The sequence below is a fragment of the Colobus angolensis genome, unplaced genomic scaffold, assembly GCF_000951035.1.
Source record: "Colobus angolensis palliatus isolate OR3802 unplaced genomic scaffold, Cang.pa_1.0 Scaffold7, whole genome shotgun sequence".
NCBI lineage: Eukaryota > Metazoa > Chordata > Mammalia > Primates > Cercopithecidae > Colobus > Colobus angolensis.
Genome location: NW_012120709.1, coordinates 274,510 through 295,377, shown reverse-complemented (window position 1 = coordinate 295,377; position 20,868 = coordinate 274,510). Strand labels below are relative to the sequence as shown.

Genomic DNA, 20,868 nt, shown 5'->3' with positions numbered 1-20,868 from the left:
CAATACTAATCAATTTCTCTTCTGCCAAAAATTCCTCTTACAGTCTATACCATGTTTTGCTTCTTAGCCTAACTTCAGAGCACAGTGAAGTTAGGACAAGAAAATGAATCAATAAACTTTCAGTCCCCTTTGAAAGAGAAAGTCAGAGAGTAACAGAGAAGGAGATCAGAGGTACAGAGAGGAAAGCCAGTAAGATAAGACAAAAATAAGAAAGACAAGGAAGAGTGCTGAGCAAGAGAGAGTGTGAGACAGAGAGAGAAGAGGGAAACACCAGAAAAAGCACAGAAGTTATCCTTCTTTGGAAAAGTAGAGGAGCACCAATTCTTTTCCTCTCTCTCCTAATACTGAGGGGTTCCCACCGCCTCCCCCCAACCTTGGTATTAAGGTTTTTAATGCTTGGAAATGGTTTAAATGATGGGCAGGGTAAAGACTGTCAATATTCCCACAAGGCTGCTGCAAAAGCTCTCGGTGGGCTCCTGTAGCCTCTGCCAAAAGCAAACCCTACCTTTGAGCTCTGCCGTCTGGTTGCCCTGCTCCTCTCTCGTCTCTGTAGACATGGGAGTTTTGCCATCAACAATATCCATCTTGATCATGCCAAGGTTCGTCAGGAGTAGCATTGGGTCGATCCCCTGACCACTGCTCTTAATATTCTCCAGTACCTTAAGACACTTGTATGACTTGACCTCACTTATATTTTCCTCCAAGAAGAGATTGTAGAGGCTCAAATCGTTGTACCCTTCAGATTTGAAATGCAGAACATCAAAAGTAGGGAGGATTTCGTACACTTTGAGAACATCTGTCTTCTGTCGGAATGGAACAAACAGCGTGTAGACAACCACGGGAGCCAGCAGGACATAAACCACAAGGTTAATGACACTGAGCAACTGGAAGACGCCCACGGCGATGAGTTTGCACTGAAACTGATCGGGCACGGTGCTGTCGTTTCTCAGGATCCCTGATTTGATGCTGCACACAAACTCATCTGAGAGTGAGGAGAGACTGAAGTAATAGCCCAGGTAGATACACGCTAAAAGTATAATGATGAGTGTCAGCAGGCGACAGCTAATGTACTTAATGATTAAATTATTAGAATTTTTCTTTGTCTTCAAGTACTGCTCCACAATTGGGTACTTGAAGTGGCTTTCAGATATCTCCCACAAACTAAAACATAAAGGAAACAAAAATAACGTAGGCACTCATCAAGACCATCAAATATTAAAGGCAGATACACAGTCAACAATCACACTAAAAATTTCAAACACCCATACTTCTTTACCTACAACTTCAGTGGAGTGGTCAAAAATAAAATCCGTTTAAAAGAGGAGGTAGAAAAAGAACAATAAAATACTTTTCCCCTTAATATTTAATAGAAGGCCTAGTTAATTAAATGAGTTAATATTTGGAAATTTTTAGAATGATGTCTGGCATCTGGTAAATCCTAAATACGTGTAAACATACGCCTCTCACAGGCGAGGGGTGGGACAGCTCGGGGATGTGGGCACAAACTATGGGGTCTAAAGGGCATTGTTCAGTTTCCAGCACTCTTACTTATAGCTACAGAAGAGTGTTTTTATCCAGAATAAAAGTGGAGGGGGAGGTTAACAAATGCACTTCGTAACGTTGCTCTGAGGGTTAAAGGAGATAATGTACTTAAATAACTCAATACGGTGTGTGGGATATATTAAATATTCAAAAAATTATGGTTCTTAATATTATTATTCCAATTATTCAATAACAAGAACCAAAGGAAGAATGTGAAAAGGCAGGGCACAACCTACTCCTTCCCCATTTCTCTCTAATCCCCTGCTCAGCTGCCTTGAAATCCTCTGTGCATCTCCATTAAGGAATTAAATAGATCAAAGCAAGCAAGCCTCATATAGTACCTAAATCTGTTACCCCTACAAGAACTGCATTTTTAAAATGAGATGGTAATGTTTCACTCATCAAGGGACGGAGTCTTGACAGAAGGACAAACAAATGGGTGGGATGAGTCGGGGTGAGATTTGGGGAGAGTGGACATCCCTGGATCCTACAGGCTGTCACTAGGTGCACGACATCCCCCTGCCTCCACTCCTGCCCCATCTCCTAGCAGTGAGAACTCTGGGCCCAGACTGGCAGTAGAAGGGCAGAGAATTTGTCCTACAAAACCCGATGAGCTGCCTGCTGGGGCTAAGTTACCTTTGCCCCAAGTTCTCGGCAACACCTGGAACTGAGCAGGCTCCATCTCTCATGTCAAGGTCACACGCACTCTTTGCAGCCTTAATTGCACGGTTGTAAACTTTGTCAAGTTCTTCCATGATAAACTTCAAGTCTGAGCAAATATGGGGAGCAGCTGCGAAACGCCAGAACAGCGGGGGCAGGTACAGGAGGATCGCAAAGAGCAACAGGATGTAGGGGAAAAACTGAAAAACAAGAGAACAAATCATGGGCTTAACAGACCCCCCATGCAGTAACCTAATGGCACCACGTGATGCTCTCATTTTCTCACATCTTGAGACCAATGTGCATTGTGGAAATTGGGCTCATTACCTAATAACTACTTCTTATGGCTAAATTCCCCTGTCCAGGTAATACCTGACACTGGTAACTACCTATTTTTTTTTCCTTCCATAGGTATTAATTTGAAGTAATCAGCAACTGCATGGTGACACATGGTGTGCACGTTCTAATCACAGAAGGAAAACAAAAAAATAAAATTACTCCCATTCCCTGAACAAAATCCCAGTTAAAAAACCTGTAACTATCACAAAGGCTTCTGCTGGGTTTTTGTTGTTTAATTTTTGTGGTTTCAAGAAGCAACTAAGGCATATGGCTCCATTTTTGCCCTCCTCTGGAATCTGGGAAAATGCCAAAGAAACATGTAACTTCCCCCAAAACAAATTAGAAAAGCTTTGACTTCAGTGATTCAGTAATCATCCCAATAAGACAGCTGAAATAAGCAGTTGAATTAACAGAATGCAGACTGAACATGGAACAGACTTTGAAGGCAGTCCAACACCCTCATTGTATAGTTGGATAAACTGAGGCTTAGAAAGGCCATCCACAACAGGCAAGGGAATCAAGAGGAGAGTGTCCAGATCAGGGTGCAGACACACACCAAACAAGAGGGGATTCGCACGTCAGAGAGGGTGACGAGCATCCCAGTAACCAAGACCATCGGTTGGTCAGAGATGGTTTAGCCTCAGCAGAAGACTTAGGAAGACTGTAAACGGCAGTCAGCACAGATCTGAACTGAAGCTCAGCACTGGGGCCTTGGGGAATGAGGTTACCGAGTCTCTGACCCTCAGTTTCCTTATCTATGAAAAGGTCATAGAATAGAGGTGTCATGAAGATTAAAGGAGATAATTGATGGAAAATGCTTAGCAAAGGACCTGGCATGGAATAGGCACTCAAACACTCCAGGTAACCACAAAAAGGTTACCTAGGTGGACATGTTACGCTCAATCCTCACAGAAACCCTGACAGGGACTCTATACATGGCTCCATTCCGCAAATGGGAAGAGAAAGTCGGGAGCAGTTTCTGGCCCCAGATCACAAAGCTGGTAAGTGAGAATCAGACTATGTTGCCAACCTCTCTGAACCCAGAGACATCTTTTTCCAATTGAACACACTCTCAAGTACTTTACTCCTCTGGAAAACTTCTCCTTACTTTTGGATGAGTCTATCTCCACCATTTCTCAGAGCTGTAACGGAAGAGGCCATGATGGCCTTCAGTTGACATGAAACCCTCCCCCGCAAACATTTCTGGGAGTGGACGGCAGACCCCACAACATGACCCTCACTGTAATTTCAGATGTACAGGGCATTCCCATAAGCCCCTCACTCAGTTTCCCCCATTGCTAATGACTCATATTTCTGTGATACATTTGTCAAGACTAAGAAGCCAACATTGGCACATGCCATTATCAGAAACTAAACTTCAGACTTTTATTTGTAAAGTACACTGGTTGTTTTTCCACTATTGTCCTCTTCCTGTCCCAAGATCAAATCCAGGGTACCCACTGCATTTAATTGCCATGTCTCCCTAGACTCCTTGGTTTTGTGACAGTTCTTCAATCTTTCCTTGTTTTTTTTTTTTTTTTTTTCTGAGACGGAGTCTCGCTCTGTCGCCCAGGCTGGAGTGCAGTGGCTGGATCTCAGCTCACTGCAAGCTCTACCTCCCGGGTTCACGCCATTCTCCTGCCTCAGTCTCCCGAGTAGCTGGGACTACAGGCGCCCGCCACCTCGCCCGGCTAGTTTTTTGTATTTTTTAGTAGAGACGGGGTTTCACTGTGTTAGCCAGGATGGTCTCGATCTCCTGACCTCGTGATCCGCCCGCCTCAGCCTCCCAAAGTGCTGGGATTACAGGCTTGAGCCACCGCGCCCGGCCTTTCCTTGTTTTTAAGTGCATAAAATAATATATATAGGTTCACAAAGGAAATAGAATATTGATATACAGTTATCAAAACACTAATATTTTGAATCCACTTCTTTATTCATACTTAAAATAGGATCTAGCAGACGATCTAACAGCTATTGACACTTTGAAGTTGTGAAGAGTAAACGATATTCCAGGATATCTGTGATTTTCTGTGGGTGACAAACTCACAGGTACTGCTAATATCACTATGGATTGTTGCCTACATAAAAACTTTTTTAAGCTAAATTTTAGTTGGAAGTGAATAAAAAATAAAGCTGTCATATATTTTCCTATCCTAGTTTGCAGGCCTCCTGTCACTATCACAGACCCACATAAGGAATCTCTGCCCCAGACGCAAGAGAGAAATAAGCACAAAACAGCCCCAAAACTTTGCAAAGCCCTCTTACCAAGACAGCTGCTTTACTTTGGCATTCTGGCATGGGATGAGGTGTTTCAAAAGTATTAACCCAACTTGCAAAGGGCTGCTACACAATGACACACACAGCAGGTTGTGATTAGCTGAATTTTGTCTGCATAATTCATAGCTGGCTGTGGGGAGAAGGAATGTTCGTTTAATTCATGCCCAATCGGAAGGGTGTCCATTAGTTTAAAAACATAACTGTATGACACAGAATTTCTGCTGCTTCTATAACCATGAAAGCCAGCCATTGTATCTGGAAACCACAGGGAGAAAACTGTTTCTAAAATGGGTTTGTGAAACGTCTATATAAGTCACTTTTGTTTCGAAGCTATTTGAATAATGACATTTCACCTCAAACTGTTCCCTTGAATTAAAAAGTGACTATTTACAGTCTGTGGCATTTTTAAACATGCCCAAGTGGCACAATAATTTGGTACAATAAGTGGCACAATGAATAGCTCAGCACAGCTCATTGTAATTGTAATTTCTATGTAATTAGAAAACCAAATTACATATTGGGTATACATTTCCCTAAAATATCCTTGTACCTTGATCACCACTATAGTAACGTCATTTAATGCCCCATATCTTGGTTTCCTCCACACTCAAACCTCTTTTTATTTATTTTTTCCCACCAAAAATAAAAAGGCAACTTCCAGTGAGTCTATAAAAATGTAGTAAAACAGGAAATAGGAATCCAAAAAAACCATAAAATTAGTCTTTGTAATCCTTTTGACAAAGTAAGAAATATGGAAAAGCTGCAGGGCTTTGAGGGTGCATCTGCAGATGGAAACAGCTTTGTTCCTAAGCTGTGTCAACTCCACATTAGGCCTGGGATGTTCAGCATCTCTTGAAGCCATGACGGCACTATTTTGCGTGATGCTCGAGTGAGTATTGAGCTCTTCCAAGAATAGGGAAACTTCTCAAATCCTTGTGGAACCAAGCAGCTGTCCAACTACAATTTTCAGTCTATCTGCCTTAAAAATGTGTGCTGTTTCTGGAAGGGGTGATAGTTAGAACAACAGAAATCTCCAGATGGAAGGAACCTAGAGGGGGAGCCAGTACAACTTCCCTCCATATTCAAATCCTCTCTACCTCATTGATGGCAAAGAACCATCCAGTTCAGACTGAACAACTCCTCCTCTAAAATGCATGTAACCTCATCTTACGAGATTCAGTGCAGATGGGTAAATTCACTCGAAAACATCTTCTGGGGACCTGCTATGTGCCAGGCAGTGGGCTGGATGCATGGCCCTCGCAGACTAGGCGCAGAGTCTACCCCAAGATCACACAGGACAGTTGGGAACACAAGCTGGTCATTAAATCATCAAAACATGTAGGTACTAAGTACTGAGGCAACAGAAAAGTCCCCAGGAAGGTGGTCAGGGAAGCTTCATAAAAGAGGTAACACCTGAAATATGTCTTAAAGTACAGTGCGGCAATAAAATAAAACAAAGCCTTCTGTTAAGACTCAGCACAAATGTCACCTCTGTGGCTCTTTGGAATCTTCTTTCCTCTGCTTGGAATCCTTTCCTCCTTGCTTGTCTGTTGAATTCTCACTCCTCCAGAGCACCAGGGTAAATGAGCAAGCCTGTGAGTGAGGAAGTGGCCAGAGCAGAGGCCAGAAGGGTGTGCCGGGTTGAATACTGCCCCCTACCCCTAATTCATGACCACTGGGAACCTCAGAGTGTGATACTGTTTGGAAATAGGTCTTTGCAAATATAATTAGTTAAATTAAGATAAAGTCATGATAAATTAGGGTGGGCCCTGGTCCAATGACTTGTATCCTTATCAGAAGGCCAAATGAAGACATAGAGACAAACAGGAAGAAGCCCTGTGATAACAGAGGTAGAGACCGGAGTGATGCATCTACCATCCTAGGAACACAGGACTGCCAGCAGCCATCAGGAACTAGAAGAAAGCACATCACAGATTCTCCTCGGATGCACCAAAAGGAGTCGAGTCAACTCTGGCAACACCTTGATTGTTCTGGTCTCCAAAACTAGGAGGAAATACATTTCTGTTGTGGTAATTTGTTACAGCAGATGTAGGAAACTCACAAAAAGAGTAAGCAGAGACTGAAATAAGAAGGCCACAAATTCCCACACCATACACAATGGGGTACCACTGGTAGAGGGCATAATCAAATATATTCCAGAAAACCATTATAGAGGCAAAGAAGAAACACATGGGAAGGAGAGAGACCAGGCAGGAGGTCACTGTGGCAGAGAGGCTGAAAGAGAAGACAGATCTGACAGCAACAGATGGGGAAGACACTTCAGTGTCCACATAGAAGAGCGGGGTGGAAAAGGAGAAGACCTGAGGATCACATTGGGTGTGTAGCTCATGCAAGGCCATGGGGGTTGGAACCATCAGGTGAAATAAATGAAGAGTCCCAGATTCAGAGCACATGGGAGTGAGGTGGGAGGCAGACCTGAGAAGATGAGAAATTTTGAACATGAGATACCTGCAGTCAAAATGCCCTGGTGTGTAGTAGATAACTGAAAGTAAAGAAAAATAATCTAGCTGTACAATTCAGGATTTGGTAGCACATATGTGGTCACAGCCAACTGTATGGTTAAGATAATCCAAGAAGAATGGGCAGAAGGAGAAGACCATGGATAGGCCTGAGACCCTATAACATTTAAGGGTAGGGCAAAAAGAGAATCTTGGAAGAAGTGGTCAGAAAGTAGGAAGTAGGTGAACCAAGAACGTCCTGCACTGGGGAAGTGGAGTAAAAAGATGCATGAAGGATGTCTGTTCTGGCTAGATGCTGTTCAGGTAATATTGCACTTACAGACAATCCTAGACAGTGGGAGTCATCAGTGAATGGCTACCCCAAAAAGCTAATGTGCACTCCCTGAGAAGCTTACAGAAGGCAGAAAATGCAGATGGCATGGCTTCTATTCTGCACCCCAGGTGCTGTGATTTGCACTGGGTGACATTCTGAAGTGCAGCTGGAGGGAACCCATCATGGAGAGAGCCCTGGAGAAGACAGTGAGCAAAGTATCTGTTCACAGAAGGAGGAAAAGATGCCTACCAAGATAGGCAGAACCAAGTGACAAGGAACAGCCTTCCCACGATCTATGAAATGCAACGAATTGTCCTATGAGGCAAGGAGCTCCCTTTCAAGGCAGTTTGTGATTATCTGGGAGAGCGTGTGTATTCTAGATCAAGGGTCTTCTTGTAAACGGCCAGAGAATAAATATTACAGGTTTGAGAGCCACATGGTCTCTGTTGCAGCTGCTCAGCTCTGCCATTATGGTGCAAAAGCAGCCACAGATAATGTGTGAGCAAATGGGGCACAGTTGTGTTCCAATAAAATTTTATTTACAAAAACAGGTATGGACTGATTTGGCTCAAGCATGTGTGCCGTAGTTCTTGTTTCTCAAAGAGTGGTGTGGTCCATAGACCACGAACCTCAGTTATCACCTGGGAGTCTGTTATAAATGCAGAATTGCAGATCCCCATCAGACCTGATGAATCAGAGCCTGAAGTTCAACAAAATCTGCAGGTGATCTGCATGCACAGAGAATGTGAGAAATGGTCTACATGGGTGGTGCCCACATTGTACGGCAGGACGGGCTCACATCGGAATCCCCTGGGAAGCCAATAAAAACCACATTCCTGACCTTAACCACAGAAGCTCCAACCTAATGGCCTGGATGGCCTCGGGATCCTGAATTTTCACAAGGCCACTCTGGCAATGCTGTTTGGAAGCCTCTGGTCCGGAAGCCTCAGAGGATTCCTCCAACCAAGTTTCTATGAGTCTACTTAAGAGAAATAAAGATTTGCCCACTCTCTTAATTTTGTTCTTGTTTTTCTTATTGTTTTTTTTTTTCAGTCAAAAACTGACTTTCCTGTTTCAGAGAGAAATCTTACTAATAGTTGCCTCCTACATTCTAAACTTGAACAAAAGGAACAGAACACTCAAAAGAAAAAAAAAAAAAAAAAGTCAGTTCTCAAGCAGTCTTAGAGCACCACCTACCGGCCCCCCTGACTGTACCTGCATCTCCAGCAAAGGCCTCATAGTCTCTCCTTAGAGGCCATCAGTAGTGCACGGAGTGGGAGAGAAAGGGAGGAGGAAGACAGGGAGAAATCAAAGTCAGTTAGGGAGAAATGACACCATTGATCACACCAGTGTGATACCAGTGCTGACTTAAACATTACACTAAATAACTTCTTTGGAGGAATTGGACTCTCCTAACTTCAGCATCAGAATTAAATTGAGAAGTGCTGAATAAAACCTGTGCCTCTAATCTCCCATCCTTTGTCAGGATGTTCCTGGAGAACCAAATCTGGTTCTGAACAGGACACACAGCTACCTCACTGCCCTCCTCCCTTCCACATATACTCTTCAAGCACCCACTATGGACTACACATTGTCTCAGGGGTACAGGGATAAACAAGATATGGTCATGGTCTCTGCCTGCATAAAGCTTACAGTCTGCAGACATAAAGAACTAATTAAGCAGAATTATGGCAAGATATTTTCATGTGAAGCTTTCATTTTATTTGAAAGTGGTTGGGTAAGGCCTTGGAGGGCAGGAGGTAGAGATAGGGAGTGGGATGTCTGAAGTTAGTTTCAAGTGACAGCAAGCTCAGAATGAGGTGGCCACAGGAACTCATGATGGAAACGGAAAGGAGGTAAAAGTTCCTCCAGATGAGACAGAGACTGAGGCTAGATGTGCCATCCAGGAGGACACAGAAGTCACCCTGGAGTGGTGAAGGAGGATGAGCATGACTGAGTTGTGAATGAATGAGGGGTAACTGGGAGAAGGTGACAGCAATGAGGAGGGCATGAGGAAGGCATAGCCAGTATTCAAAACAGCTAAGGAACTGAGTTTTCTATGAAGAAACAGTAGCAAGGTAAGGAATACAGGCATGGGAAGAAACTACGCAAGTCCATGAGCACGGTGAACTAAGGACCTCCTGGGTCAACAGTGGGCTCCCCTGCTGGACAGCTCTTCTGCCAGAAAGACTCTTCTTGCATTGAACTGCAGCTCATCAGCAGGTGACCATCACCTACAGTCCAGAGTTCTGAAGCCACAGAAGTTAGAACTGGACCTTTCCACATGGGAAACATGCCTGAAATTTGAAGGAGGCTGTAGGCTCACTTGCCATCTGGCTGTGGGACCTTGGAAAAGGCACTGACCACTCTGGCCCTCGGAGTCTGAATGAGAGGACCCTAACAGTTTAACAGTCCCGAGTCTGCTCAGTGTACAGAAGCCACAAGAAAGCCTTTTTATCCTTGAAAGAGAATCCAGCAATTCCACTTTGGGGTATGTATCCAAAAGAAACAAAGCCAGGAGTCAAACAGATGTTCTCAGCAGCAATAGTCACAATAGGCAAGAAGTGCAAGCAACCAAGTGTCCGCTGACGAATGGATAAACAAAATCCCGTACAAACTTACAACGGGATGTTATTTAATCTTAAAAAGGAAGGGGATTTTGATATATGCTACCACACGAACAAACTCTGAAAACATTTTCTTAAGTGAGATAAGCCAGACACAAAAGGTCAAATATTGTATGGTTTCACTTATATAAGGTATCTAGAATAGGCAAATGCAGAGAGACAGAAAACAGAATGGAGGTTGCCAGGGGCTGCGGGGACGGGGAAACGGAAAATTACTGTTTAATAGGTGCAAGTCTCAGTTTGCAAAGATGAAAAATTCAGGAGATGGATAATGGCGATGGTTTCGCAACAATGTAAATGTACTTAATGCCACTGGGCTATATACCTACAAAGAGAAAGGTAAATTTTATGTTATATATATTTTATCAAAAAAGAAAAAGAAAAACTTGAAACAGAGATCAACGTAGAAATAAAGCAGATGCGATTACTGAATCTGGCCTAAGAAAGCCACACACTAATATTCGTATCTGGTATAGGTTTTATTTCTCCAATTAGGCTGAAACTTCATTTCTCTCTAACTCCCGGCATTACCAACCAAATCCCACAAATTGGATGGCTTAAAACCACAGAAATTTGTTCTTTCATAGTTTTAGAGGTGAGGAGTGCAAAACCAAGGCACTAGCGGGACCATGCTCCCTCCCAAGTCTCCAGGGAAGGATCCTCCCAGACTCTTCCAGCTTCCAGGCGCCCCAGCATTCCTTGGCTTGGCAGCGTAACTCCAATCCAGTCCCCTGTGGGCATGCGGCTGTTTTATCCCTGAGTGTCTTCAGGCTGTCTTCCCTCTGAGCACGTCTGTGTCCAACTTCCCCTCTTCTTATGAGGACAGCAGTTATACTGGGTTAAGGGCCCACCCTACTGCAGCAGGACCCCATCTTAACTAATTACATCTGCAATAATTGTATTTCCAAATAAGGTGTCACAGTTTAGGGCACACTGGGTTAAAACTTCAACATATCTTTCGGGGGACACAATTCAGCCCATGACACCACCCAAATGTAGAGTTAACTTAAGTCTCAATCCTCACCTTACTCACCCTCTTGGCAGCATTTGACACAGGTTATTACATTGACACCATCTTTCTTTACAAGATACCCTGCGTTTCAAGCATACAGCACACTGTTGACACTTTCCTCATCACCCCACCTCTCTGTGTCTCCTCTACCCCACCCTCTCTTCATGTTGGAGCAGCCTTCAGACCTTGCCCCTATCTACATATAATCACTCCCTAAGAAACCCCATCCACTCCTATAGCTTTAAATACTATCTATTTTCTGCCAATCTGCCATATCTATAGCTCTACTCTAGCCTGCAATCTCCAGATACCATATCTCACTGCCCACCTGACACATCCTCTGGACCATGGAGCATCTGATTCAACATGTTCAAGTAGAACTCTGATTTTCCTCCAAAATCTGCTTCTTCAAGTGTCATGAAGGTGTCATTCCATCCAGTGCCTGAAACCTTGGTCATGTCCTTCATCCTGATCTTTCTCTCATCTTCCCACGTCCAATCAGCACATCTTGTTACTTCCATATCTTAGAAAAGATGCCCCAAGCCTTAGAAAAGATGCGCTTCTCACCTCCTCTGCTGTCACTCTAGACCTCAACTGCTGTCACTCTAGACCAAGGATCAGCAAACTGCTGCCTCTGAGCCAAATCTGGCCACAAGCGATCATGTCTACTCTGCAGAACTGAGTAGCTGCGACAGTGACCATGTGATCTGTAATGACAAAAAACTTTATGATCTGGCCCTCTGCAGAAAAGTTTGCTGACCCCTGGTCTAGGCCCTTGACGTCACTTTTGACTATCCTTTTGCATGATCTTCTAATCAGCAATAAGATACAGAGTATTGCTTTTTGTTTGCTCTTTGCCCTCTTGGACATAACTGCTTCTTTTCCCTTCTGTTCCCTAATTAGAACCCTCACTCTGTGCTTACCAAGTGGCTCTCCCTGCCTCTATTCCCTTCTGCACACCGTCACTGAGGCTTAACTCTTGGAATCACCAAGTTCACCCTGCTCAGGTACCTGCAATGGCTCCCGCTGTCCCCAGCATTTAGCCCATCCATCTGGTTAGTTTTCAAAGTCCCCTGTAACCTAACCTACCCTGCATAGTTAATCAAGGGCCCACTGCTCCCCAGCAGGCCATGCCTCTCCCAGAAAGCGCTTCCCACCCTCCCAGGCAGTGCTTTTTTTGTGCTTGTTGGGCCTGCATTTTCCTTCCAGTTGTCACCCAGCTTGTTCCTCTCTCTTCTGGTTATCAGGAAGAGAGAGTTTATGAAAAGGAAAAAAAATTGTGAAGAAACTGTCTAATCATCTTCATTTCCTTACCTCCCATTCACTCTTCACCACAGCCATCTGCCTCCCACTTCTCCACTAAAATCATTCCTGCTGGATCCCTAATGTTTTCATTAAATCCAGTAAGTTTTATTTCTCCCAGACTGCATTGGCTTCTCTGCAGCAGCATTTAACAGAGTTCACTGCTGTCTGAAACACTCTCCTTTCACCATTTAGCTGATTATTCCCTTTCGCTGCCTTCTTCCATGGTTATTTTTCCACTAAACAACGAGCTCCTTGATGAAGGGACCATGTCATCTGTGGCTCTCTGCCACTGCACATACATTCTAGCATATCAATCAACGTTAGCTGAAATCAACTGTGACTAAATGTTTTCAGCTCAAGAATTTCTATTTGATTCTTTTGGTGCAATTTGCAGTCAGTTCTCTGTAAAAATCTCCATATAGTCATAATTCTTTGAATATATTATTAATGACTAGTTAAAATGCATGGTTGATCAATCTACTATCTGAATCTCCAACAGGTTTGTTTCCATTTCTGATTTTTCTCTTGGTTTTCTTGTACACCTAGTTATTTCCTAGTGAGTGCTGAATATCATATATGAAAAACCTGAGCAAGAATTTGAGAGCACATAAGAGGAGGCAGAGCAAGATGGCTGAATTGAACCCTCCAATGATTGACCCCCCTGTTAGGAGATAGACAATATAAAAAGATATGAAGTATCCATGCAAGAAAGCACCTTCCTAAGAACCAAAAAATCAGATGAGCAATCACTGTACCTGGTTTTAACATAACATGGTAAGTGGCATTGAAGAGAGTAGGAAGGACAGTCTTGCATTGCTTACACTATCCCTTCCCTAAAACCAGGCAGTACAGTCTGGAGAAAGAATCTGTGTGCTTGAAGGAGGGAGAGCAAAGTGAGTATGGGACTTTGCATTGGAACTCAGTGCTACCTTGTCATAGCCACACACAACACCAGGCAGACTTCTGCCAGGTCCCACAAAGAAAGCATTTAGATCAGCCTGGGCCAGAGGGGGATCTTCTGCCCCAGTGGGAGAAACGTGACTCCTGCTGGCTTCACCACCAATTGACTAAAGTGACCTAGGGCACCAAATAAATCTGAGTGCCAATCAGAACATAGTAACTGTAGGCCTTGGACAAGCCCTGGTGCTGCACTGGTCTTAGAAACAGTGGGCTTGGGATGTGACCCAATATGACACTAACTGTACCAGCCAGGGGAACACCTGCATCACTCCTCTCCCAACTCTAAGCAGTGCAGCTTGGGGAGAGATCTTTCAACTTGGTGAAAGGACAGGAAAGAGTACAGAGGATACTGTCTTCCAACTTAGATATCAGGCTCAGTCACAGTAAAATAAAGCACCAGGCAGATGCCTGACATAACATGCAGGTACAAGATGGTTAAAGGACACAAAGAAGACTCAACCCAAATAAGACTACCTCAAGGAATATAATAATCCAACTCTCAAAGGTTAAGGACAAAGAAAGGATCCCAAAAACACCAGGTGAAAAGATACAAATTACACATAAAAGAGTTCCAAGACATCTGGCAGCAGACTTTTCAGTGGAAACGTTACAGACCAGGAGGGAGTGGGATGACATATTCAAAGCACCAAAGGGAAAAAAGCTTCCAACCTAGAATATCATGACCAGCAAAGTTATCCTTCAAACATAAAGGTGAAATAAAGACTTTCCCAGACAAACCAAAGCTGAGGTATTTCATCAACACTAGACCTGTCTTACAAGACATGGTAAAGGGAGTTCTTCAGTCTGAAAGAAAAGGATGCTAATGAGCAACAAGAAATCATCTAAAATTACAGACTCACTGGTAAAAGTAAGTACGCAGACAAATACAGAATACTCTAACACTGTAATTGTGGTATGTAAACCACCTATACCTTAAAATGAAGACCCTAAAGTAAACCTATCAAAAATAATCATAATTACAACGATTTGTTAGGAGATAGACAATATAAAAAGATATAAAGAGACAAGAAGTTGAAAGTGAGGGGGGGATGAAGTTAAAGTCCAGAATTTTCTAGTTTTCTCTTTGCTTGTTTTTTAATTTTCATTGTAATTGGAATTAAGTTATCTTCAGTTTAAAATAAATGGTTAATAACATAACCAACAATAATAATAATAATAATAATAGTTATTATTATATTATTTGAAATGGAGTTTCACTCTTGTTGCCCAGGCTGGAGTGCAACAGTGCGATCTCAGCTCACTGCAACCTCCGCCTCCTGGTAAGTTCAAGCGATTCTTCTGCCTTAGCCTCCCGAGTAGCTGGGATTACAGGCATGCACCACCATGCCCAGCTAATTTTGTATTTTTAGTAGGGACAAGGTTTCTCCATGTTGGTCAGGCTAGTCTTGAATTCCTGACCTCAGGTGATCTGCCCGTCTCGGCCTCGCAAAATGCTGGGATTACAGGCGTGAGCCACCACGCCCAACCGCATAACCAATTATTTTAAACTGAAGATAATTTAATTCCAATCACAGCCTAGTGTGTAGCCTCATGGCAAACAAAGTAAAAGCCTATGATAGATACACAAAAAATAAAAAGCAAGAAACTAAAACATACTACCAAAAAATCGCTTATACACAAGGGAAGACAGAGAAAAAGGAAAAAAAGAGAAACTAACAAAACAACCAGAAAACAAATAACAAAATCGCAGTAGTAAGCCCTTACCTATCAATAATAACATTGAATGTAAATGAACTAAATTCTTCAATCAAGAGAAAGAATAGCTCACTGGATTAAAAACCCAACCATATGCTGCTGAGAAGAAACTCACTTCACCTATAAAGACACATATGGGCTGAAAATGAAGGGCTGAAAAATATATTCCATGCAAACAGAAACCAAAAAATAACAGGAATAGCTATACATATATCAGATAAAATAAATCTCAAGACAGAAACTGTAAAAAGATAAAAAGTAAGTCATTATATAATGATAATGGAATCAATTCAGTAAGAGGGTATAACAATTGTAAATATATAAGCACCCAATGCTGAGTACTCAGATATATAAAGAAAATATTATTAGAGCTAAAGAGGGATAAACCCCAATACAATAATAGTTGGGAACTTCACACCCGACTTTCAGTATTGAGCAGATCATCTAGACAGAAAATAAAGAAATATCAGGCTCAAGCTACACTGTAGGCCAAATAGACCCAACAGACATTTACAGAACATTTCATCCAATAGCTGCAGAACATTCTGCTCTTTAGCAAATGAAACATTCTCACAGATAAACCATATGTTAGGCCACAAAACGAGTCTCAAATAATTCAAAATAATTGAAATCATAAAAGTATCTTTTCTGACCACAAGGTCAGAAATCAATGACAAGAGAAACTCTGGAAACTACACAAAACATGGAAAGTAAGATGCTCCTGAATGACCACTGGGTCAACGAAGAGATTAAGAATAGGTTTAAAAATGTCTTGAAACAAATGAAAATGAGAACACAACATACCAAAACCTACTGGATATAGCAAAAGCAGTACTAACAGGGATGTTTAAAGCAATAAGCACCTACATCAAAAAAGCAGAAAGACTTCAAATAAACAGCTTAATGATATATCTTAAAGAACTAGAAAAGCAAGAGCAAACCAAACCCAAATTCAGTAGACTATTAAAGAGCAGAAATAAATAAAATTGAAACTTAAAAAAAATACAAAAATCAATAAAATTTAAAAGTTGGTTTTTTGAAAAGATAAACAAAATCAACAAACCTTTAGACAGACTAAAAACAGAGAAAGACCAAATAAAATTAGAGACAAAAAAAGGAAACATTATTATTCATACCACAGAAATTCAAAGGATCACTAAAGACTATTATGAGCAACTATATGCCAATAAATTGCAAAACCTAAAAAAAAAAAAAAAAGAAGATAAATTTCTAGACACATACAACCTACCAAGATTGGACCATGAAGAAATACAAAACTCGAATAGACCAATAGTAAGTAACAAGGGAGAGGCAGTAATAATAAGTAATAATAAGTCTCCCATCAAAGAAAAGCCCAGGACCTGATGGCTTCACTGCTAAATTCTACCAAACTTTTAAAAAATACCAATCCTACTTAAAGTATTCAAAAAAACTGAGGAGGGAATAATTCCAAACTGTCCTTTGAGGAGGGAATAATTTTATAAAGCCAGTCTTACCATGATACCAAAATCAGACAAAGACACAAGAAAATTATAAGCCAATACCGCTGATGAACATAGATATAAAAATCCTCAATAAAATGATTCAGCAAACTGATTCAGTAACACACTAAAAAGATCTTTCATCACAACCAAGTGGGATTTATCTTAGGGATGCAAGGATAGTTCAACATATGCAAATCAATACATTTGATACATCACATCAACAGAATGAAGGTCAAAAACCATATGATCATTTCCATAGATGCCAAAAAAGCATTCAGTAACAGTCAACATTCCCTGATGACAAAAATCCTCAACAAACTGAGTACAGAAGAAACATACCTCAATATAATAAAGACCATTTATAACACAGCTAGTGTCACAAAGAATGGAGAAAAACTGAAATCGTTTCCTCTAAGACATGGAAGAAGACAAGGATGCCCACTTCTAACACTTTTATTCAACACAGTAGTGGAAGTCCTAGTCACAGTAATTCAACAAGAGAAAGAAAGGGCATCCAAATTGGAAAGGAAGAAATCAAATTATCCTTGCTTGCTGACAATATGATCTTATATAGAGAGAAATCTAGACTTCATCAATAAACTATTAGAACTGATAAATGAATCACTGAAGTTTCAGGATACAAAACCAACATACAAAAATCACAAGCGTTTCTATATGCCAATAGCAAACAATCTGAAAAAGAAATCAAGAAAGTAAGTTCATTAACAATAGCTATAAATAAAAGACCTAGGAATAAACCTCAACAGAGAAGTGAAAGCTCTCTACAATAAAAACTATAAATCACTAATCAAAGAAATTGAAGAGGACATAAATGAATTAAAAGATATTCCATGTTCATGAATTGGAAGGATTAATATTGTTAAAATGTTCACACTACCCAAAGTAAGTTACTGATTCAATGCAAAATGTATCAAGATATCAATGACATTCTTCATAGAAATAGAAAAAACAATCCTAAAATGTATATGGAAATACAAAAGACCCACAGTAGTCTGAGCAATTCTGAGCAAAAAGAACAAGGCTAGGGCATCACAATATCAAGTTATACCACAAAGCCATAGCAACCAAAATAGCATAGCACTGGCATAAAAACAGACACACAGACCAAGGAAACAGAATAGAGAACCCAGATATAAATCTACTCATTTATAGTCAATTCATTTTAACAAAGGTGCCAAAAAGATACAATACAGAAATGACCGTCTCTTCAATAAATGGTGCTAGGAAAACTGAGTATCCATACGCAGAAGACTGAACTCAGATCCCTATTTCTCATCATATACAAAAATCTAACCAAAATAGATTAGACTTAAATATAAGACCTAAAACCATGAAACTACTAGAAGAAAACACTGGAGAAACACTCCAGGACGTGAGTCTGGATAAGCAATTTCTGGTGTAAGACCTCAGAAACACAAGCAACCACAGCAAAAATGGACAAGAAGGATCACTTTAAGCTAAAAAGCTTCTATGCAGCAAAGGAAACAATTAACATGATGAGACAATCCACAGAATGGGAGAAAATATTTGCCAACTATCCATCTGACAAGGGATTAATAACCAGAATATATAAGAAACTCAAACAACTCAGTATAAAAAAAAAAAAAAAAACCTTAAAAATGGGCAAAAAATCTGAATAGACATTTTTCAGAAGATGAAATTCAAATGGCAAACAGGTATATGAAAAAAATGGTCAACATCATTGATCAGGGAAATGCAAATCAAAATCACAATGAGATAGCACCTCACTCCAGGTAAAATGGCTTTTATCGAAAAGACAATGGTGAGGATGTATAGAAAGGGGGACATTCTATACTGTTGGTAGGAATGTAAACTAGTATAGCCACTATGGAAAACGATATGGAGGTTCCTCAAAAAACTAAAAACAGAGCTACTATATGATACAGGAATCCCACTGCTGGGTATATCTCCAAAAGAAAGGAAACAGAATATCAAAGTTATTTGCACCCCCATGTTTATTGCAGAGCTACTCACAATAGCAAAGATATGGAAATCGACCTAAGTGTCCATCATCCAATGAATGAATAAAGAAAATGTGGTACATATACACAATGGAATATTATTTAGCTATTAAAAAAACATGATATCCTGTTAAATTCAGCAACATGAATGGAGCTGGACAATGTCATGTTAAGCGAAATAAGCCAGGCACAGATAAGTACTCCATGTTCACACTTACATGAGAGCTTAAAAAAACTGATCTCATAAAGAACAGAGTGAAGGTTACCAGAGGCTGGGAAGGGTAGTGGAAGGAGAATGGTTAATGGATGTAAGTATACAGTTAGATAACAGGAATAAGATCTAGGTTTAGATAGCAAGCTGACTACAGTTCATAATTTACTGTATATTTCAAAAGAACTATACGAATGGAATCAGAATGTTGCTAACAAAAAGAAATGATAAATGTTTAAGGTGATGGGTATCCCAATTACCCCGATTTGCTCATTATACATTGTATGCTTATATCAAAATATCACATGTATTCCACAAATATATACAACTATTATGTAACCATAAAAATTAAAAATAACAATAAGCCAGGTGTGGTGGCTCACGCCTGTAATCCCAACACTCTGGAAGGCCAAGATGAGTGGATCTCTTGAGCTCAGGAGTTTGAGACCATTTCTACAAAAAATACAAAAATTAGCCAGATGTGGTGGTGCATGCTTGTAGTCCCAGCTACTTGGGGGGCTGCGGCAGAAGAACTGCCTTACAACCAGGAGGTTGAGGCTGTAGTGAGCCATGTTTGTGCCACTGCACTCCGGCCTGGGTGACAAAGTGAGATCCTGTCTCAAAAAAAAAGAAGAGAAAAATAATTTTAAAAAAAAAAAAAAAGGTGGATGATAATTACACCCAGAAAATCCTCCAGAAAGGATTTATTTTTACTTCGGGCAGGCTAGTAGACCACACACTGGCAATCCCTCATCTCTGTCATTCAACTGCTATTGCAATGATTTAAATCAGGACTCTAGTCCCTATGGGAGCTAGATTAATTCTGGATTGCCCCTTATTCTCAAAGAACAACCTTTCAGAGTCCCAAGCAAATGCCAAGGAGTGCTAAAAAGGGTCCTTCCAACGTGGCAGGTCCTGACTTCAATTTCAGTCCCCAGCCTTGTGAATCTGGCAAGAGCTCTGCTGAGAGACTCAGAAGAACCTCCATTCAAACAAGCAGTCCTCCACTGCCAGAAAGAGGGCTTCTTAATCTCTCATCAATACCACGTAACTTAAGATTTGGCTACCCATACTGTTTCCAGATTTCCCCTTCCTTGACTAGAAGAGCAACGGGCTAGAAGTCTGAAGATTTGAGCTCTGGTGTGTTAGTCAGCAACTGGTCCTATGACCTTTAGGCTAGATCCCTCAAAGTTCCCTTACCCTTCAATGTAAAAGGCATCTGGATAAAGTATCTGTTAGTTTATTCTTGCTCTAAAATAATTACTAACACGCCTGCCAACTCTTACATTAGATAATTCTCCTGTGGATCCATCAAACCAGCCCAGTGACTCATTAAAACTCTCCATTTTCATGAGAACACTATAACAAACGAACTGAAACTACAGTAAAAATTTGGATTTACAAAGCAAGCTGTTAAACTTTAGAACTGTGGCCATTCACACTGCAAGTCCTATTACATGTTGCCTTGGCTACTAAACCATGCAAAGCTGACAAGAACCCACCTATGGCTGAAAATAAAGAGAAAAGAGAAAAGCCCGACCTAAATGAAGAAAAGAGTCACTATAGGGTACCACTGTGCAAAATGGCAAGCAATAAAGTTGACGCTTGAACAACATGAATTTGAACTACATGGGCCCACTTTTATGGGGCTTCTCTTCTGCCTCTACCACTCCTGATACAGCATGAACAACCTCTCCTCTTCCTCCTCCTCCTCAGCTACTCAACATAAAGACAATGAGGATGAAGACCTTTATGATGTTCTACTTCCACTTAATATTAGGTTGGAGCAAAAGTAATTGTGGGTTTTGCTATCCCTTTTATATATTTATTTAATTACTATTATTTTTTGGAGTCTCACTCTGTCTCCCATGCTGGAGTGATAGTGGTGTTATCTCTTCTCTCTTCAACCTCCACCTCCCACATTCAAGTGATTCTCCTG

The 20,868-nt window shown here is 41.1% G+C and overlaps 1 protein-coding gene across 2 annotated transcripts in view; it reads right to left on the bottom strand.

Moving 5' to 3' along the window:
* Positions 1-20,868, bottom strand: part of PANX1 (pannexin 1) — a 57,082-nt gene that overhangs the window by 1,237 nt on the left and 34,977 nt on the right. For both annotated transcript variants that reach the window (XM_011926562.1, XM_011926563.1), the window contains exons 3-4: positions 2,179-2,402; positions 506-1,161 (exon numbers count right to left, since the gene is read on the bottom strand). In XM_011926562.1, coding sequence (XP_011781952.1) covers positions 506-1,161; positions 2,179-2,402 — 880 coding nt within the window. The remainder of the gene's footprint in view (positions 1-505; positions 1,162-2,178; positions 2,403-20,868) is intronic.